This window comes from Megalops cyprinoides, chromosome 6, assembly GCF_013368585.1.
Source record: "Megalops cyprinoides isolate fMegCyp1 chromosome 6, fMegCyp1.pri, whole genome shotgun sequence".
Taxonomy (NCBI): Eukaryota; Metazoa; Chordata; class Actinopteri; order Elopiformes; family Megalopidae; genus Megalops; species Megalops cyprinoides.
The window spans coordinates 31,941,051-31,966,859 of NC_050588.1; the positions used below are offsets into that span (position 1 = coordinate 31,941,051).

The 25,809-nt window shown below is 41.0% G+C and overlaps 2 protein-coding genes across 2 annotated transcripts; one reads left to right on the forward strand and one right to left on the reverse strand.

The window, feature by feature from the left end:
- Positions 1-578: 578 nt before the first annotated feature.
- LOC118779608 (protein-glutamine gamma-glutamyltransferase 2-like) lies at positions 579-13,718 on the forward strand. Its single transcript, XM_036531782.1, has 15 exons — positions 579-633; positions 2,845-2,956; positions 4,316-4,446; positions 6,838-7,011; positions 7,573-7,821; positions 8,221-8,339; positions 8,813-8,941; positions 10,161-10,347; positions 10,732-10,867; positions 11,101-11,210; positions 11,515-11,757; positions 11,858-12,145; positions 12,285-12,448; positions 13,016-13,149; positions 13,562-13,718. The coding sequence occupies exons 1-15, from the start codon at positions 579-581 to the stop codon at positions 13,716-13,718; spliced, it is 2,388 nt and encodes a 795-aa protein (XP_036387675.1).
- Positions 13,719-13,784: 66 nt separating this feature from the next.
- On the reverse strand, positions 13,785-25,569 carry ccndbp1 (cyclin D-type binding-protein 1). The gene is made up of 11 exons (XM_036530920.1): positions 25,384-25,569; positions 24,262-24,321; positions 23,696-23,775; positions 23,241-23,322; positions 22,793-22,889; positions 22,001-22,074; positions 20,559-20,635; positions 18,519-18,772; positions 16,804-16,864; positions 16,465-16,511; positions 13,785-14,475 (listed from the first exon to the last, which is right to left on the reverse strand). Exons 1-11 carry the CDS (start codon positions 25,469-25,471, stop codon positions 14,367-14,369), a joined length of 1,029 nt encoding a protein of 342 aa, XP_036386813.1. The 5' UTR covers positions 25,472-25,569; the 3' UTR covers positions 13,785-14,366.
- Positions 25,570-25,809: the final 240 nt, after the last annotated feature.

A 25,809-nucleotide genomic window follows, 5' to 3' on the forward strand; every position in this document is an offset into this window, starting at 1 on the left:
CCCCAAGTTCCCGGCTAAATCAGTTACATGCAGACAGTGCAATACAAGTGTGCATTTTGCAAAAGTTTGGAGAGGCGCACCTACTTCTCCAGTGAAGAAAGTGAGGGACGTCATAGTTTTGAGCATTGCTGAAAGCGCAGCCACACAGGAAAATAAACTGTCTTGCAGTGTCTCACTTCAGGCTACAGGTGGCCTATGAGAAATGCCTGAAAGCTGCGCTCTGCTGAACCCTGTTGCCCTGTGCTGCAACAAGTGAAAACCTACATGAACAGTTCATAATTGTGTTTACATTTCCTATTTCGACTGCAGTGTGTAAGCAAAAAGCAAAATCTTTTAAAAAAGAGGGGATATTAGTATATTACATTGAATCAGTAGATGGCGCTTTGACAGGGGATGTGAATGTGAAAAGAGGATGTGCAGATTTGTGAACAAGTAAAGCTACCCCTCCAGTTACCTGCTGTTTCTGTTATTTCCTTACATTCTTAGAAATACAACAGTTTTCTTCCCTTAATCAGATCAATGCCAATGATAACAGAGGTGTATTAATGGGCAGGTTGCATAATAACTACACTGGTCGCATGTCACCAACTCACTGGAGCAGCAGTGTCGAGATTTTGCACCAGCAGATCGAAGGTAAGTATGTATGACCTGTGAAGTATGACCAGTGCTGGATGTTAGCTGCAGTTATGTGCCAAAGAACAGTCTCAACAAGACCTCAGAATTTATGTGTTTACTATGGAAAGAATGCTCCAGGGAAGGGTGCTGTATACAAGATTAACAGACAATCATAGGAACCATGGTCTCCCCAGGGTAATTGCTGGGTGTTTATTTGGCAGCACATCAGAACAAAGAAACAAAAATCCCTATAAGGCCTTCTTGGCAGCTAGGCTGCTGACCAGCATCACTCAGTGGGGACAGGCAAACAAGCAGTCAAAAAACACAGATTAGATAGTTATGCCAAAATCCAACTTCCCATACTGAACATAGATGTCCAGTGAATTTCATCAGTGCTTAACAAGCAGTAAGTGATTTGACCCTTTCACGCATATGGTCACACCGGTGTGATTATCCCTTTCGCATGTACGGTCAAACCAGTATGATTAGAACACTAAATTGGAAAAAATCTAGCCAACATTTGCTTGGAGGAAACAGTGATTTCACATTACAAAATATAGCAAATGTGGCGGTGAAAACTTTGAGAAGCTTAATAACGCTAATGAAAACATAATGGACCATATAACGTAACACACACGCTACATAGCATAAAATAAGACACATGCGAAAGGGATAAGGTGTGACTAGTCTGTTGCTCTGGGCTGAGAAGGGGCAAAGCCAACTATTATTGGGCAATGAGGTTGCATCACACATCTCACAACTGGCTCTTCTTACCTTATGGACACATTTGTGGCATTTAGAGTGCAGGAGACACCAGCCTGCTTTAATTAACACTGTAACAGGACATGGTTTGGGCACAGTGCTGCAAATTAAAAATATTAATCTCCTTATCTATTAAGGTTGTTTTTTTTTTTTTTTTGCTAAATTTATGAGTTCCTTGGAACATGATTGCATCCTAACGCATGTGCAGTAATGGTGACAACACTAAACTCTGCTATGGTTTCAGATGTCTCCAGCCCTACACACCAGCCCAACTGGATGCCTCGCTCCTTGCATGGTCAAGGCAGGAGGTGCTCGTTCTGCCAGACATCGGCGTTTCACCTACATCGCTCCCCAGTGGTGGAACGAACTCCCCGTCTCGCTACGGACAGCTCCTTCACCCCATTCCTTCAGACGGGGCCTGAAGATACACCTCTTCAGATTCTACCTGGACTGACCCAGCACACAATTGCTGACCCCCCCCCCCCCCCCCCCCCCCCCCCCCAATCAGTGCTGTCGTAAATTGCTGTGCTTTTTTGTGCTTTTTAAATTGTTTCTTGTTGCCGCCTTTACCCTGACGCTCATTGCACCGTTTGAAGTTGTTGAAGCTTGCCGTTTGAAGGTGTATCGTATTAGTTGCCCTATAGGCTGTAATTGTACAAATCTGATAGTACTGTGTCCTCAAACAGACCTTGCTCTCAGCTGAGAACTGTCTCATTGTGGAACTGTACACATCCTGTCCCCGTACTGTATTGCTGTATGCACTTTTGTAAGTCGCTTTGGATAAAATCATTTGCTAAATAAATAAATGTAAATGTGTAAATGTCTGGTGAGACACTGCATGCACACACTTACTGCTGGCCCTGTAGAACTGCTGTACCTCAACCACGTATACAATTCCGCATATAGTCATCCCTCGTATGTGCAAACGTGTATGTAGAAGTGTATGTAATTGTGTCATGAAATTGGGTTTGCGGAGGCTTGCTTGCATGTGTGTGGTATGCGTTAGCTTTATATTCGGAATAGTGTAGTCCTTAAGGCTTTGCTTGAGTTGTTTTGCCCTTACATGTCAATCTAGGCACACATTTGTGATCTCAGCACTCTGTTTAATGGTGTTCTGTTTGCAACTTTTCGTGCCACTTCATTAGATGCACTGTGTATGTTCCTCTGGATAAGAGCATCTGCTAAATGACAATAATGTAATGTAACCTGACTGCACAATGCTAACACAAGGGTCTTTTTACTGCCCTGCACACTGGAATAATATTACTTCCTTGTCTGTCTGAATTTTATTTTACATAAGTACTGAGATTGCTTGAGAATCCCTCGGCGTGTGGTCACCAGCTTTGAACTAGCCCATGACATGCATGATTGCGATTGATTATTACAAATAGATTATTGACCGTGATCACCTTTTATGAATGTTTCCTGAGAGGATAGCTGAGATGTGCTGGATGCTCTCTTCCACAGAGGTTCCCCGCTGCCGCCCAGCACCAGTGAAGGCTGTGCCGGAAGCCAACACAGACCTCGAGTGTGATGCGCCTTTCATCTATACTAAGGCCAATGCCGACCGAGTCGTTATGTTTGCATTACCCTACTGGCATTTAGCAGACGCTCTTATCCAGAGCAACTGACTTTGGTTTCTTTTTTTCCCAATGTTATCCAATTATACAGCTGGATATTCATTGAGGCATTAAGTTAAGGCAAGTTAAGTACCTTACAGCAGCAGTGTCCCGTTGAACCAGGAATTGAACTGGACTGAACTTTCAGTTATGAGTCTTGCTCCTTAAACACTGTGCTACGCTGCCACCCTGTGAAACGGATGGTGGCCCCAGATGGCTCTGTATTTCAGAAACATAAGCACAAAGGCAGTGAGCAGTAGTAGGAGAGCAGACATTACTGCAAACTACAACTATCCATAAGTTGAGTGTGCTAGCTTAGAGGACTAAAACGGCATCGGGATCCGCTTTTTGTAATGTTGCTTTTATATTGGACAAATTACCTTCCTAACTGCTGTAGTTGTTCACACAGGCAAGAGGAAGGAAAGGGAAGTGTTCAAGTCAGCCGTGAACATATTCAGTGGGGTCATGCCTTAACATCTCAGGGAAGATTGAAAATGAATGAGACAAGGTATGATTTTGATAAGTTATTGCATTATTCATTGAAGCTATGACTTTATTTATATGTTGTTACAGTTTTCACCTGGTAATGTAATAACTGTTATTACATTATTTGTTCAACAATGTTATTATTTTATCCAGACTTTATTAAAAATTAATTTGTACTGCAGTATAAAAGCAAAATTGATTACATTATAAAGAAACAATTACACCATCTAGAGTTATTACACTATTAGTTGTTACAAGCCTCTCATTTTAGGAAAACCACATGTTCAGTTTGATTTTTACGCAGAAGGCCATCCTTGTGCACTTGACATTATCAGATGAAACCATCGATCATCAGGTTCTCACAATCACTGTCCAGCTGTCTTGTGTACACTTTCTCTTCTCGCTGGATTATCCATGCAGTACAGTGACATGGCAGCATATGTGGCCCTTACCTGTGACTCGTAAGGACTGCTCAATTACCCTCACTGGTAGTTGCTTATCGAGAAACCCTGTGGAAACCAGGTGAGTCCAAGTCAACCACGTGTGTTTAACAGGTGTGTTGAATTTACAATAAAGGAGTTGCTGGATCTAAAGCATGAGAAAGTCCAAAATGTAATTATCGTGACAATGGATCCACTGTGAAAATCAAGTCCAGGTGTTTACCTATTTACTGGCCCAGCCCAATAAGTCCTGGAGGATTGTTAGGGCGGAGAGCATAAGGCAAATATTATCTTATTCTGAGTGTTCCAACTGCAATGTGCATGCTAACGGCATTATGATACGAGGTGCTTTTTATAGCTGCACCAGCGGTCTGCTTATGTTCCTCTCCTCAGGTTTAAGTCTCTGGACCCCGGGATGCTGGTTCGAATGCAGGTGACCTTCAGTCCACACAGGGCCAGCCCCAGGCCCCGGCTGGTGATTGATTTTGATTGCAATTTGTTCCCTGACCTGAAGACAAGCTGCGGTATTGGAATCAGGCTAGAAATTACAGCGGCTTGTTGATGTGGTGTAAGAGCAACTCCCCTCACCCACGCTGAACATCACCTTCAAAGATGTATGACTTAGTTTCCTGGGCAGTCAAGAGAAATGTTTTTTGTCCAGTGTGACTGCAAGCCTATATAGATTGGCAAGGGATGATGTAATGTTCTTTGGTATATTCATTATATAACATGGAGATGAGAAGGATGCATACAATTTGCTGGTAGCTGAAGTGCAAAAGATATTGGATGCTTGAAGTGACAGACCGCATGTTTGTCTTCTGGTATGCTATTACACTACATAATTTTAAGTTTTAGGTTTCACAAAATTTGCAAGAAAAATGATTCTCCAAAGTGGAAGCTGACAAAGCAGTGACAAGTGTGTGTATCATTTTTGACATCAAAATCTCAATGTGGATTCAATGGATTCAATGTGAATGTCCCATTTGACATTAATTTCAGCACCGAAGCAGCCAAACAAACAGCACAATGAGCTTGGTCATGCACACTTCTTCTGTAGTATATTTGGTGTTACCGCTGTGGCCTATGTGATGAACTCTGTGCTCCAGGAAAAGAGTAAACGAACACATTCCTCCCCAAGGCACTGCCGTGCATCATGAAGTCTCTGCAGTCTCTCACAATTGAATCCACTTCATGGGAACTTGACCGTGTGGGTGAGCCGGCGTGAGTGGGGGAAAAGGCCACAAGGGGCTCTGAAACAGGTGCCTATCCGTTTTGGAGCTCCAACACAGGTGAGTACACTGAATAAAAACATCTGTAGGATGAACATTATACATTCTGCAGAATTTGCATTTGTTGGCATGCGTTTGTTGGCAGACAGATGACACTGACACTGCACCTTTGTGAAAAACACATGGGTAATGATCACATACAATATTTAAAAATACTTCCTCAACAGATAAAAGGACTTTTTGTAATCTTGTTGGAAATATTGGCTCGTCTTCAGTGAACCTTTAATAGAAAATGACAACGGATGCATTTTTGTCACATGGTTGGCAGTTAATGAAAATGGTTTGTGAAATGTTGAAGGTGGAGGTGAACTAATTGCTACTCGCATTTAATATCTGAAAGGTAGACAAATAGACACCTCCCAACTCCAATTCCAAGGCATTCTTCAGTCTCTTGCAAAGTACTGGACCTTATAGTTCTATTCAAATAACCTTTCATAAGGCATTACATTGGTTTTGTTCTGTTTTACTTCTGTTTACTTCCTACTGAAGTTCAAAGTGTACCCACCTATTCCAAAATACATATCACAGGTACTCCATTACTGTGTTGCACCTTCAGGATGGAGATATCTAATGACTGTGCAGCGTTGTACATGGATAACCTTGGCAAAACAGCATCTACAAAAAACATCTTAAAATATGAAATCCATCAAGCTTGAATTTGTATTTTGTAGATGCCAGGAAATAAATTAAAATCCATGTGCATATTTAGAAATATATCATTAAACTCACAGTTTTATTATGGTTCTGGTCATTACTTTTCTCATTCGGTGTAAGTGTAAATTGCATTTTGTGGTAGCTTTCAACTGCAGGTGTAACAGTAGTCCAGGAGCTCCCTGTATGATTGAGGGAATCAGATCGTCAGGATTCCATTGATCATCAGATGGTCAGGAGAAGATTCCAACTGCATGTTCAAACAATCATGCCTCAGTGACAAACATTTCATCACCAACTTGTCAACATGGATTTCATGGTAAAATGATTTTAAGATCAAGTTTAAGATTAAGGTTAAGATTAATCATTTTTGGAATTCAATTAAAACCAGTTTGACTTTCCATGGAAGTCAAATGTTGAAATGAACCACCCTAAAAGGGGCAGGGTTGGGTACTATATGTAAGGGTACACCACCCAGCACCCTCATTCACCAAGACCACACAGTGCCCTGTTTGCTACAAGACTGACGGTGAGACCGTAACTACTACACATTATGGCTTTAGGTGAGTGCACCAGCACTACATCCAACTTGAGCAAATATTATTTTAAAATGTGGTGTCTCTTAAAAATGGTAAAACCAGACATGATATATGTATAAAAAATGCCTTGAAATTAGTTGAAAAATGAGCTTAAACTAGTTGAGATGCTGCAGAATGTTGTTATGGAATTATTGTTATTATTGTCATCAGAGATTTTGTACAAAACATGAATAAGGTTTTAGCACACAAGCAAGCACACTGATTGAAATGATCTTATTTGTCTTTGCAAAGTTGTCCACTGAACAATCTTTGTATTATGTACACATTCAGTATTCTTGGAATTCTTCATTCTTGTATTGGAAAGAATGGTCAGCGTTTGTACCGTCAATCATCAGGCAGTGTGTCTCTTGATGATGTCCTGACTTGTTTGTTCTAGCTGTGGTCACAGAGGTAGAGCTCCACTGTGTGAAGAACAACACAGCCCACAGCACCAATGACATCCGTGAAGATCGGCTGATTGTCAGGAGGGGCCAGTCCTTCCTGCTCACTTTCCATTTCAGCCGCCGGTTCAGCACCACAAATGATGTGCTGGAGCTGACTGTTGAGACAGGTGTAGTATCTCTCTTTGTGCTTATTTGATATTAGAGTAAGGCTAGTCAAAATAAAAATACTGACACTGAATCAAGTTCAGTGAAGAGAACACAGAGGTAGACAATGTTCAGAGCGTGATAAAGTGAGACCATTCAGGTGGCTGATGGGAAGAGGAAGGTATTTTTTCTATGTATCCTTAAATCACCTTGGACAACTGTACATATACAGCAATTTGCTAGATATGTTAGAACTTCTGCAGGTATGTAAATTCCATAATCTATTCGCCATCTGGACAGTTAATGTAGTGGATATTTGCTGGCGGTGGGACATTAATACATACAAGAACCAAGGAGGTTAAGAATGGGTACTACAGGGTAACCAACTGGATAGAGAGGAGATGTGTGTATTTCTGGGATGATAAGATTTATGTACAGATTGAAACCAAGTTCATACAGTGCATACAGTGGCTAGAAGGCTGGACAGATCTTTCTTGGATTGCTTATTGTATGAAAGTTTATATGATAGATGTCTGTTTTTGCATCAAAACAAGAAAACTAATCTTGGGTCTGTAATGATCCAGGACCCCAGGCCTCTGAAGCTGTTGGAACCAAGTCTGTGTTCAAAGTCCCCGGGGAACGTTCAACAAATTCAAAGAAGTCGTGGGATGCTAAGATCCAGGAGACCACCCCTACCTCTATCACCCTGGCCATCACCAGTCCAGCTGATGCCAGCATTGGAGAGTATGCTCTGTCTGTGAAGACTGACCCTTGTGGGACTCAGGGCCACAGCATTGGGAGGTTTATTGTGCTGTTTAATCCTTGGTGTGCAGGTGAGTGTGACGTCTCACTATGGGTGAAAAGGACTTTCTCGAAACAATTACCTTGCCATGCTCTATTGAGTAACCTCGTAAAGTTACTAGAACTAATATACATTCTTCTCTTTGAATAAAGAACACTGTGTGTACTTATGTATATATATATGAGTATATATTTAATTTTTTAAATTATTATTCATATTTACTTGTGACAGTACATATACACTGCCTTACCATGGATAAGTAATTCTTCCCTATAACCTGTAAATTCTTATAAATGGTTTTGCAGCACTGGTGAACAGAACAGAACACTCCATCATTTTGAGGGTTTTGAGGGTTGTGGTGGTGGTGATGCTACTTGGCATTATAGATCACTAAAACCTTGATATGGTTTAAAAATATTTTCTTGTACAGAGGACTGGGTGTATCTCCCCCAGCAGAATGAGCGAGAGGAGTACATCATGAATGAGCAGGGCTTAGTATACAGAGGATCAAGTAACTGCATCAGCGCTTTGGCATGGAACTTTGGACAGGTACAGTGATCATAAATGTGTTAGACATCCCAAATCATGGAAAGCCCAAACTCCTGTTGTGACATTGTTTTCTTAATGTGAAACAGATTCATAGGTAAATATTTTAACCCCTTAAAGCCACATTGAACAAAGGAAGTCTCACATATTGGACAGATGACATTGTGGAAATCTGAGGACTTTAAAAATACGATTACGTCTCATCTTTAAATGGTCCCTTTGAGCTGTTGAGAGACAAAGAGTTGTTGGATAAAGGAGAGAAAAATGATTAGACTCTGCCTTGTTAAATCACTATGCCACTGAAGCAATCACAACAATTTAAGTATGGATGGGTGAAGGAAGATATTTTGTGCATATCAATTGTAATAATTACAAATGTAACAGCCCTAAAGGTTTGAATGGAGGCCATTAAATGCCTGTGTATGCCCTGTGATCCAATCTGTGATTATACTGCCATTTCATTCTTGTTCTTCCAGTTTGAGGATGACATTGTTGACATTTGTCTGAAACTCCTGGATGTCAACCCCAAATGCTTACGAGATGCAAAAGAGGACTACTCTGCACGCTGCAACCCCATGTATGTCAGCCGAGTGGTCAGTGCCATGGTATGTATCCAGTTTGATTTTGCAATAAGCCACATAATAATAATAATTATGAGCCCATTTCACATAAAAATAACTTCACAGGAGATATGTATGATGATATGGGAGATTATATCACTACTTTAACAATGGGAGCTATTACATTAGTGTGGAGCACAATTTGACAGTGTTTTGAATGGTTTTTGAATTCAAATTTAACCTTTTAAATGAAACCCCAAAGTGGTCAGTAAATGCCTTTAGCATTCGAAGAGCAAAAATAGGGAGAGTTGTGTCATGGGCGGAGCCTGTCCGTTGATTAGTGATTCGAACGTAATATTGAAAATGAGACAGAGATACGACAGCAGATCCCAGTCATGAAGTGCTATAGTGAACAAAGAGATGACAGACCTGTGGCTGAGATCCACGGTGAGTTGCAACTGTTAAGGAATCATTCTGATGAACATTACAAATAAAGTTCATGTGTGTATACCTTGCACTGTCTGTGTGGCTCTTCACTGGAATTGGGCCACATCAGTGAAGTCCAGGGGAAGACAGCATCCAGCATACTTAGCGATCCTCTTAGGAAGCCTTTCATAATGAGAGGTGACCACAATCATTGATCTGTTTGTTATAAGGGGCACACTTCACCCCCTCCTATGTGTCTTGTTCCAGCTGCAGTTGTGAGTTATCTCTCTGATGCTGGGGAGCTGTATGAGTTACTACCAGATATTTGGGCTGCTAAGAGATGATGGACTTTGCTTTCTTTGGCCAGCAGCCCCAGGAAGCACTCCATTATTATCTTGTAGAAATATTTCCTTTTGAAGGTTTCATGTATGACACAATATTACCATTAACTCTAAGCTTGTCATAATAATGGATATCACTGAAATAAGTCAGAAATTTAAGGGGCTGGGGGTTTTGATCACATGGAAGACACTCTGCTAATTGCAAACAGTCTTGCAAATAGTTTATAAATTTGGCACAGCTGATGCCTACCCTCTTCCAGGGCATTTCCCTCTAGCCTGTCCACACCAACTGCTTTCCAGACAGTCATGCTTTTAAAGATCAGAAGTACATTCTATTAGCTATAAAGGGCCACTGTGATGGAGTGTTTGGTTCAGATACATCTTGCTACAAATACCCAAGTTGTTACACATAGTGTAAAACATTATTAGCTGCAAATTTGTCCTTACGGTGAATGTCCAAATAAAAATAACGCTCTTCTTTTTTGTTCCTCGATCAGATCAATTGCAACGATGACAAAGGTGTATTAATGGGAAAGTGGGGTAACGAGGCAAAGGACTACATCGGTGGCGTGCCGCCAACGCGATGGATCGGCAGTGTGGAGATTCTTCGCCGGTGGTTCAAATATGGCTGCTACCCCGTGAAGTATGGCCAGTGTTGGGTGTTTGCTGCCGTCATGTGCACAGGTACAGTCTAAACAAGAACTCAGACTCAATTCATTACCATCTCACAGCTGACACAGCTCACTTATTGACCCAGCTTTACTCAGTCATACTATTCAGAAAGCCTCGGGTGACTGTCATTTTAGCAATTCTAGACATAACATGCATTGTGCATGCATTCTGTGATGATGAATAATTGCAATAGCAGTAACTCTGAATCTGAGGGATGTGTACTTGACTCATTGGCAGGACACTTCAGTTGTACCCTTTAGCTTTAATTCACTTTTCTTCTATTGCTCCAGTAAATATAGAGCTGTATAAATGGGTGACAGAATGGACAACACTTGAAATTATTAGAAATGATCACAGTAATAATCACTTGTCTGTCTGAATTTCATTTTTCCACAGTAATGAGGTGCTTGGGAATCCCTTGTCGGGTGGTCACCAACTTTGAATCAGCCCATGACACTGATGGTAGTCTGACAATTGATGAATTCTTCTCTGACTATGGTGTGAGACCCAGGGAGAGCCGTGACAGTGTATGGTGAGTGCTGCTGTCTGTGGCTGAATGAACTTTACCTCCTGGAAAATGAAGCACCAGGACAATGTAGTTTCTGTTTGTTCTTAATCATAGTTGCCAATCCTTCTTCTGCAGTGCCATAGCCCAGGAAGTTTTATTTCTATGATTATAGCACCTACACATTTGATCAGAGTAATCACTCTGTTCAGTGGATTTATACAGTCAGCACCCCTGCTCTGACCTCTGTATCCTCCCAGGAACTTCCACGTGTGGGTGGAGGCCTGGATGAAACGCCCCGATCTTTCCAGAGATGCAATTTATGATGGCTGGCAGGTGCTGGACCCCACACCCCAAGAACTGAGTGAAGGTGCTCTTCACCCTGCTTTTTTCCCCAAATCAAGAAAGGACAATATTTATGTGTATTTCTGTAGAGTTTAGACCCAATCAAGTGATCACTGAAATAGGTTTTATTGATTGACACAATGCTCTTTTCAAAGGAATTGTCACAGTTCCATATAGAATGTATGTAGCATGAAGCAAGCAATTAGAAAAACAGGAGAAATTATACAGAGATCAGTAGAAGCCATAGTACTACTTAATTTAAGTGTATACTTTTCTCTTTGTATGCAGTACGATATTATTGGGCATATTGATTGGTCTCTTTTCTGCAGGGGTTTACTGCTGTGGCCCAGCTCCAGTGAAGGCCATACTGGAAGGTCACACAGACGTCAAGTATGATGTGCCTTTCGTCTTTGCTGAAGTCAATGCCGACCGAGTCACCTGGATGGTGTATGCCGATGGCTCCAAAAGGCAGATGTCCTCTGACACTATGTCTGTAGGTCGAGGCATAAGCACGAAGTCAGTGGGCAGTGATAGGAGAGCAGACATCACCGCAAACTACAAATATCCAGAAGGTGAGTGTTAACCTCAGTGCCTGCAACTGACTCAAGCTCCCCTTGTTGTAATGTTGCTTTAATATGAAGTGACCAAATAATCCCACGGTTTTTCAAACAGGCACAGAGAAGGAGAGGGGAGCATTCCAGACAGCAGTCAGCAGAAGCAAAATCATCCGATATGGACAATGCAGAACCCCAGACCCTCCCATCATCTCAATGAAAATTGAGGAGCTCAGCAAGCCAATCAACAGCAAGGACATTGACCTCAGCCTCATAGTGTGCAGCAACCACACTGATCCATGCGAATTACTGATTCACATAAATGCCCAAGCCATGCACTACACCGGTGTCCTGGCTTCTAACATCTGGAATGAGGAGAGAGAAGTACAGCTGCAGCCAAACAATGGTACAGTGTAGAACTGAATGTGTCCTTTCCTGCTTGCTCACATTAACATAGCATTTCAGCCACGATGTTGCATCTGGTGTGAACTCAGCCTTAAAGTACAAAATGATCTATTTGTTCACTTTGGTTGAAATGTCTGCAGAGTTGAAGACGCTCATCCAGATCCCCTTCTCAAAATATGGTCAGCACATGCTGGGGAACCACAGCATTAAAGTCACCGCTGTTGGCAAAGACAAGCAGAGCAGTGAGGCAGTGTACCTTGCGGAGAGAAATATTGTGCCTGCAAGTCCCCCCTTCAAGATCACCGTGAGTATATTCTGTTTCTGCCATGTTTCCTCTCGTCTGCGCCGTCCGTTATTCAGACAGGAGAGACGTGACCAGACCAGCTCATTAACCACCTTCTAGTAGCGCACGTCACGTTCTTCACTGACTATACGTGCAAATGGGAGGATGCAATCATGCAAGGATGGTTTCCATCTCTGCCGTTTCAATTCAACATTCTTTCAGAATTTGGTGCAAGTAAAATGTCCGTGTGCAGGGCGTGGCACTTGACTTTTGCTGTCATGTTTGTATACAGTCAAATGAGGAGATATGTCCAGTAGCAGCATGCATAACACCCCTCAGACAAGAAGTATGTGTGGAGAAAAACTGTTCATATTTAGAAAGAGCATCTGGATATTCCAGCTGGATATGCGATTTTCTTGTTTTTGAGGACTGAAATAACATTTCACAGTTGAAATGCAGGTGCAGCTGTGTAACTAATTCTGATGCATGCAGAACGAGTGCCACACTTGTGCTTTGGACAGAAGTAATTACAACCGTAGTATTTAAAATCAATGCTCACAATGTTCTTGTGTGCATCCTCTCATTCAGACAACTGGATTGCCTGCGCTGTACAGTGACATGGTGGCAGAGGTGGTTTTTAAAAACCCCTTACCTGTGGCTCTTAATGACTGCTCCATTAGCCTCACAGGCAGTGGCTTATTGAGCCGCACTGTGGAAACCAGGTAAGTTATCCGTGGGACTATCGACACAAAAGCAGTGATTGATCTAACCAATAAGATCTGAATGTCAAAAATTATAATTACCTTGACAATGCTGTACCTTCACTGATATTATGCTATTACTATAAAAATATGAACACAAAGTTACCTTCCCCAGTGACCATGTGTGTAGTTTTCAGAAACTTGTGTACCTCTGTATTGAAAAGTGTGAGCTTAAGTGATGTGAAGTGTGACCAAAAAGTAAAGTGGTTCTTACTGCCTTTGAGCAGCTGTATTCCTTGGCTACCCGCTGAATATGTATGCCAACTCTTTTCACTCGGTCATGTTCTATAAACCATGTTCTTGTGTCCCTCTGTCACTATAACACGAGCCTCCATTTCCTTTCCCACTACATGTAAATTTGTTTGTCTTTTAGTTTGGCATCTCTGGGACCAGGGCGGCAGATTCGAGTGCAGACACCTTTCAAGCCATACAGAGTTGGCCCCAAGAAGCTAGTGGCCAATTTTGACTGCGACTTGTTCCGAGACATTAAGACAAGCTGCGATGTTCACATTAAACACATTCCAGTCTGAGTTAGCTGCTTACAAGAAGAATCAGCAAGATGTACACACAGTCTGCAAAGAAAAACCATCAATTCATTACCATGCCTGCTCATTTTATAATTTGTATAACTTTTACACAAATGTGTATCCTCTGTGAATGAATACATTTCTTGTGCTTAAGGCTTGAAGAGAAGCCCTTTAACTAAAGCTACTGCTTTACTATTACTGCAACAGTTGGTACTATAAATTCTTTCTGTCCACACTGAGATGGTTTCCTGACTGTAAACATAACCAATGCACAAAACATGAGACAATATTAATAAAAGCATCCATTTTACCAATGAAGAGTGAAATGTGTCTTATTTACTCCATCATAGGGCACACAAGGAAAAGCATGCTGAAACTGGTTTATTTATTTACACGGACTAGTTCATATTTCATTAAATGTCTAACCCAAAATATTTCAACATAAAATGAAATACTGTTGAATAGAACAGATGCTTGTTGTTCAGAAAACACCTTTTTTTATATTGTTCACACGTGGGAATTGCAGGCTTCCATGCTGTGGCTCCTTGCTTTCAAAAACAGAAGGGGACAGTGTGAACCGTAAGGGTACACGGTTCCACACATCTTTCCCCTGTCCATTAGAGTCAGGGCCAAACTGGAGGCCCTGCTCCCCTAGCTGGATCCCTGGGCCAGGGCTTTGACTTTCTGCAGGTTGTGATCCACTGCGCCATCCAGGAACTGTACCCAGTTCAGATCCCCCTCCAGACAAACGTGACTTGCCCTGAATGTTGGGGCAGGGAAAAGAGGAATGTGAAAATTAGGCCATTATTCTAGTGAGACATTCAACACACCAGCCACTCTGACCCAAAAATCTGCCATATTAAAAAAAAAATACTACACACTACTAAACCACAGATAACATGTGCAGGCTCTAGAGTAGCAATCATCAGAGGTGGTTTTCACATCTAGTACACTCTAGTACACTACAAGTCTGAATCTGAGTAATCATTTGCAAACGGTTTTGCATGATGGTTCAGTTCAATTCTTGGTTCAATTCACACCATCAATTTTGAGGTACATGGCCTGGCCATGCATGGTCATGGTCTGACAATCCATGCTACTCTTCAATTGGATACAACATTATGGGATATTCAATAACAGCGACAACATTTATGGGGAATCACTTGCATGTTGCTGTAGTCAATCTACTCCCCTTCTCACCTCACTTCATTGGCTTCCTGTTATTGCTCACATCAAGTTCAAAACCTTGGTGCTGGCATACAGGACAGTGAATGGAACAGCCCTGTCATACCTACGACCCAAGATCGCTGCACTCTGCATCTACAGGGCAACTGACTGTCCCGACCCCACGGGGTCACTCTTTTCAGACATGATCCCTGTCTGCATTGGTCCCTCAGTGGTGGAATGAACTCCCCATGGAGGTTATGACAGCAGAATCACTGGTCCTCTTCTGATATAGACTGAAGACCCACCTCTTCAGACTGCATCTCGGTCCCACTTCAATACCCGCCCACTAACACCTGCTACCTCTAGCAGTTGATGTTTATTTTATGTGTAGTATTATGATGTATTTTGATTCTGAGTTCTAGGGACTGCTGTATCATAGTATACTTGGCTGCTGTCAGACTGCACAAGTTAACTTGTAGTAGGGCTTGAATAGTGTTTCTTAAGCTCACACTCACTGGTCTGAGAGTGTTGTTAGCCTGGTCTGACACTGTTTCTCTTTTAAACTGAATGGAAACACTTATGTTCTACTGTGATGGAAGTTGCTCTGGGTAAGAGTGCCTGCTAAACGCATCTAATGTAATGTAATGATGTGGTTCTCTTTTCAAACATAATTTGTGGAACCTAAGCAATATGAGCGACTGATCACTGGCCACATGGGCCTACAAATAAATACAATAATATACAAATGTCATGCCATAAGGTAAGCTGCCCATCTGAGAAATCTAAAAGAAAATGAAATCTAAAAGAAAAGGAAAAAATGCTTTTTAAACCTGTATGTACCTCTATGACTGAAGTGCTAACTAGTTATATGCTGAACACACTGACACCATTAATGGATTACATTTTTTCATACTGCAACATTTCATGTAAAGAGACGCATGGGTATTTTCTACATAAAAATATCATTGCCACAAAGCAAGATGTCCATTTATATTATGTTTTTCAAACATTATTTAACAGCTTTATAGGTCATTTTTTAGATTTATAGGATCAGCGACCATAAAGGTAAGTAAAGAAAATCATTCATGGGAAGGGTTACTGGGTGAGAACGAGTAACACGAGATTAACTCCTGCAAAGTGAACACACTGCTTTTGTGAAGGCTACATCGTAGACTCAGCAGAAAGGTTCATGAAATCCATCTCCAATGATGCACGCTTTCCATTAGAAGCTCACTCTCAGCTTGTGCTACTGATTGGCAGCTTTTGCAAATATTTGCGCACCAGTTCACACCACTGTGATCCATATTTCAGCTAATTTGAAAATAACCTCAAACCATCTTGTGACTCAAATTAAGTCAGTTTTATGTATTCACACCCAAGGTGTGCAGAAAAAAAACCTTTCACATCTGATTAAACAGAAGGGTGAAAACACCCTAACACTCTCACCTGTTCACCTGGACTGTAGTTATGTACTGGCTAATTGCCAAATTCCAACGAAATGCCTTCCGCATCATGAAAACATGAACTTCTCTGCCTTTCTCAGCCCTAAAAAGAATGAAAGAACTGCCAGAAACATAATTACCTGGTGATGTCGAGGATTTTCTTCAGGATGGATGCCAGTTTGCATGCCTGGAACGACAAGGGGGAATGCCAAATTCTCATGCTACTGTGCACCAACAGACATGCACATTAACTTTTGGATCTTTTGGACACATGAAGTTTTGGATCTGCACCCCATTAAATATTTCTCAACAGATCGGTTGTGTGACAGCTGAAACTGGGCATGATACAACATGCACAAAATTTGTCACCATTTTATCACAATACAGTTTTTCAGCAGCAAGCCAACTGTGCCAGCTGTGCACTTTAAAAGGTTTGTTTCCGAGGGCGGTCTGAGCGTAATGATCAACAGAAGGCTTACATTCAGCTCCACTCCTGAGTAGTCCATAGGTGGGTAGAGACTTAGGGCCAGGTCATCCACACTGTGGGAGGCAGAGACACACAAAACAGTGCTCATCAGGCATTCGCATGGACGAATACACAAAGACCTGTGCGTGCACACACGCTCATTCCTCCAGGTTTATATTACCTTCCTTGGGACCTGAGTGAGTACATGAAAATGCATATGCGTATATGGAAAAAAAAAAAAAAAAAACTGATATACAGTACTCCAGCCATAAACATGGCCACATACACACATTTCTTTATTGTGTAATGACAATAACAAGAGCACATCTGTGATTAATGATTCGCTGCAGGCACTTCATGCAATTAAAAAAATTTTAGCATGGTTGTCCTCATCTTGATGCTTGTGACTTCACTACTAATATCAAATAAACAAAACAGGTTCCTTGAAAGTCCACTAGTACGTATGATACTACCCGTAAGACAAAACAGATATGAATTAATATGAATTGCTAAATTCATAAATGTATTGCTGTTCAGCCACCTTAACCGGGCCTCTGGATTTTACTAGCCATGTAATACTGAGGTAAAAAAGCTGTTGATGACTGCACTCATATCCCTCTTAGACCAGGAAGTCATAATGCTGTAAAATGATTAATCTGCATATCTTGAAAGAAAGTGGCACTCCTATAAAATGACAGGAGAATGTGTGAGCAGGTGTTGGAATGACAGGTCTTATCTGTTAACATGCAGAGACATGCTGGGTGCATGATTAAAATGAATTTGCCACACAGGTTGATGTCACCCTTGAAAGAAATCAAGCACATACAGTACTAGTCAAAGGTTTACAGACTTATGCTTAAATGCCTGAAATTTCTTCCTTAGACAAATACAAATACTGAAATTGAGGCCTATGAGTGAATTTCTTTTTCAAAAAAAAAAAAAAAATTAAACAAATTAATAAAAATATTTTTGGCTACTTTGAAGATTCTAAAATATAAGATTGTTTTGATTTCTTTAACACCTTTTTCGGTCACTGCATAATTCCATTTTTGTTATTTCTTAGTTTTGATGTCTTTACTATAATTCTAAAATGTGCAAAATAGTAAGAGTAAAGAAAAACCCTTCTATGAGTAGGTGTGCCTGAACTTTCGATTGGTACTCAACATGAAAACTGTATTCCAGAAAAATTTCACCTCACTGTTTCTGTGTAGAAACTCAAATACTCAAATATTTAAATACTCTCTTAACTGCCAGCAGTTTCCACTTTCCATGAGTCATACTGAGAGGCTTAGAAAGATGCAGTAAGTCCATCTGATAGTAAGGAACATTTTAGGTTGGATACTGATAGGTTGTGGTTTACTGTTACTGGGATCAAATGGTTCATTTGATGAAGCTTCTTAGTGGTGGTTTCAGAGGGTGAATAGGCACTGTTCAGGAAAGGATATATAGAGAGATCTCAGTCCAACGCAAATAAAAAGGACTGGTGATCTGATGGCAGTACAGTGCTGTGAGCAGAGAGGCCTGTATTTCAAGTCTCCTTACATCTACAGTGGCATTAGAAATAGAAAGGCCTATTACTAAACTTATGTAAAAGTGTCAGTGAGAGTATTGCTGCATGCATGGATTCAGTACCTACAATGGTGCTGAAAGATCCCCTGTCTAAAAACATTCCTACAGAACAGTACCAAACTGTCAGAGTCACTAACCCACCCAACCAGTCCTCCTAACCTGGGGCTTATTTCCTTGGTGATGTCGGCAAGATCGTCCAGTTGCGCAATGTGCTCTGGGCTATCCACTTTCCCGTTGGCTTTTATTGCGGCGGACAGCTTTTTTAAGCAGGCTGCGGAGGCCTTCATTAGACCCTGACACGGAGCCATGAGCTGCCGGTCTGCCTCTGACCAGTACGTGTCCTGATTCCCCCGGGAGTCCAGGTCCTCCTCTTCCAGCACATCGCTGAAGGGATCGTGGCTTTCCGCTTGAGCCTGGAACGGGCAAGAAGAACAAGAGGGAACGGGGGAAAGAAAAAGCGGCTCAGCATGGTAACTCACGGGTGACTCATCTTGGGTGATTAAAACGGTTCCAATCTGTCACAGGGACTGGATGTCATACGGAGTGGTTTGTGAGGAAACGAACATTTCTGCAGAACCTTAATGGGGTCTATCAGTATTATTCTTGAAACAACTTAACGCTAATGACATCTTTAAAACTGCTGTGGCTTAGCTGCAAAGTACAGACATCACGAGCACTACGGCTCAAGGCTTATTTGTAACAGAGCTCTCTACTGTAGAGGACTGCAGAGGGGTGGGATTCTCATAGCATCCACAAGAATTGGTTTGGGAGCGGGACACTTTTGGTGTGTTGTGGTCGGGAGCGGGCAGTCAATAAAAAAAACCTGTGAGACATACACAGGACTCTACAAGTAATAATACATTGACCTGTGTTGTAATAAAGCTACAATGAACTAAACACTGCTCTTACTTCCCAAAATAGCCTATAGTTGGTAAATGATCACAGCTGTGCTAAAATAATGCATCTTGGAGCTTAACTTTCAGCCAATCAGTGCTGTGTAAACAAAAGACCCCCAAGTGCTATTACTTAGCTACTTGTCCATCATCCGGTTTACAGTAACCATGTCATGGCTAGATTACTAGCCAAGTGAAAGTCCCATTAAGGCGTGACAACTACACAGTCAGACAGGGAAGAAAGTCCAACATCTAGAAGTCATTTTCAATTGTTGTAGACGTGATGGAAAGGAATGTTCATATGTTAGCTGTGACAAATGTTCCAATGTGCTAGTGTACAGTGGCAATAAAAAAGGAATGTGAGAAACCGGGCATGTCCAATGCACTATTCTGAAGGGCCACGCTAACGTCTGTTTCAAACAAGCTCATTACAACAAGTTTATCAAAACTGAGATGACTGAAAAACGTGTGGATCATTCAGCTGTACAACATGGTCTCTGGTAAGGGTTTCATAGGACCTGCCCAGCATCTGGTGAACACAGCCATAAAACATGGCATTTTTAATGGAAGTTATGTGTTGCCTCGTCCAGCAGCAGTATCGAGGCCTGCTGAAAGGAGGGCTACAGGACTACGAGAAGCGGTCGTAAAGAAATCCAGACAATACATTTTACACACACCAAAAATCGCTTGTTTTTTTTGCTTTGGGTACATTTTACAAGCACCAAAAGCACTAAACTATATCTTTTGTACCCTGTTTATTTAACTGAGGCTGTCTGGACTCAGGATTTAGGGTTTAAGAGCATAGTTATAGCAGTGCACATTATGTAACTGCTTACTCTGTAACACTAAACACATGACTTAACAGCCTCATGCAGGCCTTTACTCTACAGTAATGCTAGGGCTGCTGGCAGTGTACATTCAACAAAATAATTATCCAATGATCTTCATGATGTTTGAGGTAAATACAGTTTTTATTGCTATGGTTGGTGACTGTATATATAATACTGTAACATGGTGACGTAAGATAATGAAACAGGCACATAGGTCAGCATATATTTGAAAAGCTATTAATATGGCCACTAAGAGCCTGACTACTATCATGATGTGCATTTTTGAGTGACATTAACATTATTTTGCCATTTATTTAAAAGCCAAGGGACCCAACCATTATCACTAATTGCACAGAGTTACTCCATGATATCTTTTTTAAGAACCATGTGAATCAGCTTCTCCAGCAGGGAGTTGCTCAAAGGGTTACCAGAGTTGTTAAAAGGCATCAGAAAATGGGGATGTGTGATAGGGGTACCTGTTCCATCTCACTAATGGCATCTTTCACCACCCCGTTATAGGACGCCAGCAATTCCAGCACGGCTGCCTGATTATCTGTTAGGGAACATCACAGCAGGAATTTACTATATTTAAGGCTCCCACAACCAGAATTCAACACACTAACACTACATATGTAACAGTAGAATATGTTTAAAATGGTTTGTCTTTAACTTTAAAATCAGTTTCTTCACTTACTTTCTAGTAATCCTGTAATCCTTCAAGGTCAAATGAACTTCAAAGAGATTTAACTAAGACTCAAAATTACCCACCCCTTCCAGGTGAAATTATATAGCTTTTTCCAGCTGCACACAACCCATAAATGATTTACCTTTAATCTCAAAACAATTCTTCATGTACAAAAACTGTAAAATGACACGGATCATTCAGATCCATGTGATTCATAGCTGGCAGAATTACTCAGTGTAAGTACGTCAGGGGAACACAAATATCTGTACAAAGCAGATTTCATTAACAACTGGTGTGGCATTATAGGGTTGACGTTCGATGGGATTATTCACTTTCCTTTACTGGTACCCTGCTGTAACATTTGTTTTCTAGCATCATGAAAAAGACCCCTGAAGACAATCAAACAAACTGTACAATTTACAAAATTCACAACAAAACAAAATTCACTGGGATACAACTCAACAGCAAATTTTAATACACCTATATGTGATAAACAAGAGTGCAGATTATATTTGAATTGAATATGAACAAAAACCCTTCAGTTTCTGCGGTAAAGTCATTTGATTCAACTCAAATCATTGTTCATCCCCTGATTTTTGTATCTGGCTCATTTAGACAACTTCCCATTGGCTGGTTTACCTTTTTACTGTTGGCACCATTTTGAAGGAAAACTGCACCAGCTTCATCATCTGTTTTACATGTTAACATAATGCCCCCTAGTGGTTGTAGAATGCTTTTTACTTGTCAATCATCCCTTTTCACCCCAAATTTCCGGATAAAAATTAGCTTCACTATGACACCCCATGAAATGCAGTTGTAATATCAATTCTGATTTGAATCTGTTCTAGCTGTGCAATCAAGAACACATGATTTAAGTGTACCCCACTGTTACCAAAAGGCAATTGTCCTGTACAGCAAGTCATAGTCATTTTCATATCCCAGTGATTCAAGATTCAAAATAATTAAAATTTTAGAGCAAGGTGATCAGACATCTGTTTGACAGCAAGCTGACCAATCAAAAATGAACTATTCAATGAAAATCTGCAAACCATCAGATCCTGAGTATGCCCGAGTATATTGAAAATCATTTCCACAGTTCTAACAGCCTTCAACCCCATTTTCAGGTATTTATTGCCAGTCTTACAGTGAGGTTTTGAGCATGTTTACTCATGCCAAAGGTTGTGATACATGTAATCTGTGCACATACTCAGTGGGATGACCTTGCACACTCACCTTTGGGCAGGTGAACAAACTGGTCACATGCTGACCACACTCCCCCTGTAGATGTCAGCTGTTCCTGAGACAAACTGCGGGGAAGGGAGCTGATTAATTCAACATTGAAACACTCAAAACTCAGCTTTCCATGAGCATAACACAAGCATAAATGGCACCTATATCTATACCATAATTTAAAGCATCTCTACCATAAAAGTTAAAAAACAACAGAAGGGACAAAGAGACAGCAGTTAATTGAAGAAATTAAACTTAGTTTAATCATCAACCACTGATTTTAAGCGCAGCAAAATGTAATAAACGCTCAAAACACTAAGGCTATTTCTGTCCTTCAACTCTTTGCTTGTGCAGATAAATTGTAACTAATGGCAGTTATTTTTTCCATTGTGTAGAATGGTGTGAGTATACAAAAAGAAAACAAAATTAAATACTCAAGCTCACTTGTAACGATAAGTAAGGGCTGTTCCATGAACATTTATCTTATTTTACTTATCCCCCCCATATTCTCCTCTGTTCTCCAACACTAATGGGTTTTTCCCCTGACTGGACAATACAGAGGCCCAGCCAGCAGGTGGCATCACCAGTAGGGATCATAGCAAAAATGTAATGCTCATTTATTTACCAAGAGTGGCTATTGCGGGAGATATCAAAGGACATAGTGAACTTGCATGCAGAAGTGAAATCATGATAAAAGTGCCCTGAAATTGCAAAGTTTCATGCCAACAGTATGTGAAAATGGCAGCTGAAGATGGTGTGAAAACGGCAGCTGAAAAATGCCGCTGGCTGTGTTACCTCTGAAGGGGAGTGCTGAGGATGATGTCTATCAGCTGCACAATCCCCTCTAACACCTCGACAGTGGCGTCCCGGACCATCCTGCGCATAGTGATGCCTTAAGAGGCATGGAGGCACCTTGAATTTGCAGTGTTTAACAGGCACATTCGAAACAGAACAGCAGCTGAGCTGATACCCACACAGAGAGTGGGGACACCGGTAAATCCTACTGGAATCCTACTGCTCTCTCAGCTGCACAATTAAAACAGGCAATCCATTCGGTTTATTCAAGGAAACAACAACATTGCAAAACAGAAAAAAATGTCTTGAACTTTTTTCACATCACAGAAGCATTTAATGGACACCTTCCAAAAATACGTTCTCAACTTGCATTCCACCTTGCAATACCCAAGCAGCACTCCTTTTAGATCATTAAATCTGAAAATGGTCTAAACACTTCAAATTCTACCTTGGCTTTTGGGCAACCAGTAGTACACTGTGGACAGCGCCAAAACACTCTTCTGAATAGATTCAGCAAACCTCTCCCCATCCTGTAGACAAAAGGTTAGGAACAAATATATTTTGGAATCAAAAAGCCTACCAGAAGCCATGACACAAAAGCATCGCAGTTTCATTAAACTATATTTTAATGACATTTTGGACTCTTAATTGTGTCTTTAAATCAAATAGAATCGTTTCAGATTTTCTTCAGGAAAGAAATTATCCTGGGTTTGACCTCTTGAGGCACTTTACTTACATCACACTGAGCTGAAAAAGTCTTGCATACAAGATAACAACATATCCGGTTGCCTTGAACTTCCTGATAATGGATGCTACAGCACTACAGACACTGGGAGGTTCAACTTTATATTTTATGTCTGTATATATATATATACATTTCAAATAAAACACACAAAGATCTACCTGTGGTGAAGGCAGGGGAGGCTTTGAGAAGGCAAGGCTGAGTTTTGTGGCTTCTTGTGAAGTTGCTTTGACTGCTTGATCTAAAATGAGAGAAAATGCTCATCTTTCTTTGCCATTTTGCAATCATGCAAATGCTGCAGAACTTCCCAGTTTATTCACAATCTATATGCTTCTATGGTGTTCAGACACAGAAAAGTTAGCAGACTTGGGTTATACGTGGAAAGTGTGAATTTCTGCTAATTATGCACCATGTGGAAACATCACCTACTGTTGCCATTAGTCGTCGTCCCCCCGCCGCCATCTCAATATGAACTTCACATGAAATGCTTAGTCATACCAATCATACAAAATTGTGACTAGCAGTTCCAGTGGTTCAGCCTTGCAGTTAAGGACCACATCTCCTCAAAACTGAAATGCATGGTGGACGTGTTGCATTATGTTGTGTTAAATAAAAGTGGTTAGAAGAGTAGAGCTATTTTAAAAATAAAATACCCTCTTCAGTGGGAAAGAAGTATTTGAGCGTACTACTGCCAATGACCTAGATGGAACAAGCAATAATACTCAACTCAGCGTATCCCAGAAATTCTGCAGGTTAAAGCCCCCACTTGACTCATTTGACTCTCCATCTGAAAATAAAAGGAAATTCAATCAGACAAAAATTTAAAAACATAAAAGTAAGACAAAAATTGTTCCTTATTACAATTCTTTCACATGCATTCCATAGAACTGGGATTAAATCACAATATGAAGCCTTAGTCATGAAATGGTTCTATTGCAGCAATGCCGTTGGACATGGAACTAAAATTTGTATGAATTATGGAGGAATTTACAAAGCAACATTACAATTTCAATTTCTCTTAAACCACTTGTAAAAATGTTGCCTGAAAAGAGATCCTCGTGTAAGGTACAAAGAGGTTCCTGTATACTAAAAAGGCAGCAAAAATGTTTAATAAATGAATAAAATGAAATATTGTTAATATGCTAATATGCTGTAGCTGTAAAAACTGTGTTGTACATAGATCTGACGTTAGTTTACCTTGTTCAACACTGTTAAGGTTTAGTTACCCTTGCCAAGTTACGAAAGACTGTGTTCACAGGTTGGTATCAGTGGACATACGTCAGTTCCCCGGTCTTTGCACTGGGCCGCTCCCCGTTAAACGTGCTATCTGCATCACGCAGTGTTGTTTACCGTTACGCCTTTAAGCAGAACTAGCGAACAGGCTATGGAGCTTACATTTCAGTGTAAGCCTACAACGGTTGAGAGTATAGCAAGCTACGCGTAGTTTCACCAATTGGTGGTTAATTAACGTTACCTGGATAAAGTATGCTTGGTGTCACGATAAACTAGGACGGAGTAGAATCGCAACATGTAAGACAGTCACAGCGAAGGTGTTTCCTGTCGTGGAAGTTCGCACATGTTGTTAGCTTACAAGCTAACGCTAGCTTGCTCAGCATGTAACTTCGTATTTAGCTAGCTAACGTTAAAGCTGTCTAAATAATCAGTATGTAATAATGGTAAATGTAGCTGAAAGCATTTTACAAAGAACCAATTCATTGTTACTTGAGGCGTATTAAAGAAAACGTCTAGTCTCCAGCATAACTAACTCAGCTAGGTCTATCTTGTCAAATGGCCATGTAGCTGTTACAGTTGAGACATTGCATAGCTGGCCTGCTTCTTACATTCGTACCTTTTACGCGGTCCCGAATACACTGAACAAAGTTAAGGAGATTCCTCAGAGGAACCGACACGTCAGGGCAGGAATTGTCGGCGCTCATATCGCCGTTATGTCAAACAGAAGACGAATATTGCATCCTCCTGTGAAACTGCCGATGTTCCTGTCTGCTGCTGTTGTCATGCCACCCGACTTGCAAGATTCTGCTGTAGTTCTCATCGGAACGTAATTGAAGTAACACAGGCTTACTTGTAACTCGTCGGAACACATTTAAAGTGACACAGGCATTCCTCAAAACAGCGGAGCCGTGGCTCTGCAAAACAGGTCGTGCAACTAGCGTGGCGGGTCCTTTAAACTAAAGTTACTAGTTGAGATAAAGCATTCAGCCTGCATCTAAGATCGTATTTAGAAATCATTGGAATGGGGTCATTGTGGTTGGTA

Bases quoted from the DNA above. Each gene is read 5' to 3' on its own strand.
- LOC118779608 (XM_036531782.1), top strand. From the start codon at position 579: ATGTCACCAACTCACTGGAGCAGCAGTGTCGAGATTTTGCACCAGCAG. The intron at 8,942-10,160 runs GTATGTATCCAG...TTCCTCGATCAG, and splicing joins GCCGAGTGGTCAGTGCCATG to ATCAATTGCAACGATGACAA. The intron at 11,758-11,857 runs GTGAGTGTTAAC...TTTTTCAAACAG, and splicing joins AAACTACAAATATCCAGAAG to GCACAGAGAAGGAGAGGGGA.
- ccndbp1 (XM_036530920.1), bottom strand. From the start codon at position 25,471: ATGAGCGCCGACAATTCCTGCCCTGACGTGTCGGTTCCTCTGAGGAAT. The intron at 22,075-22,792 runs GTAACACAGCCA...CCTTCCCCGCAG, and splicing joins CTCAGCACTCCCCTTCAGAG to TTTGTCTCAGGAACAGCTGA. The intron at 16,865-18,518 runs GTTAGGAGGACT...TGCCTCCCACAG, and splicing joins ACCAAGGAAATAAGCCCCAG to TGTGGATGACCTGGCCCTAA.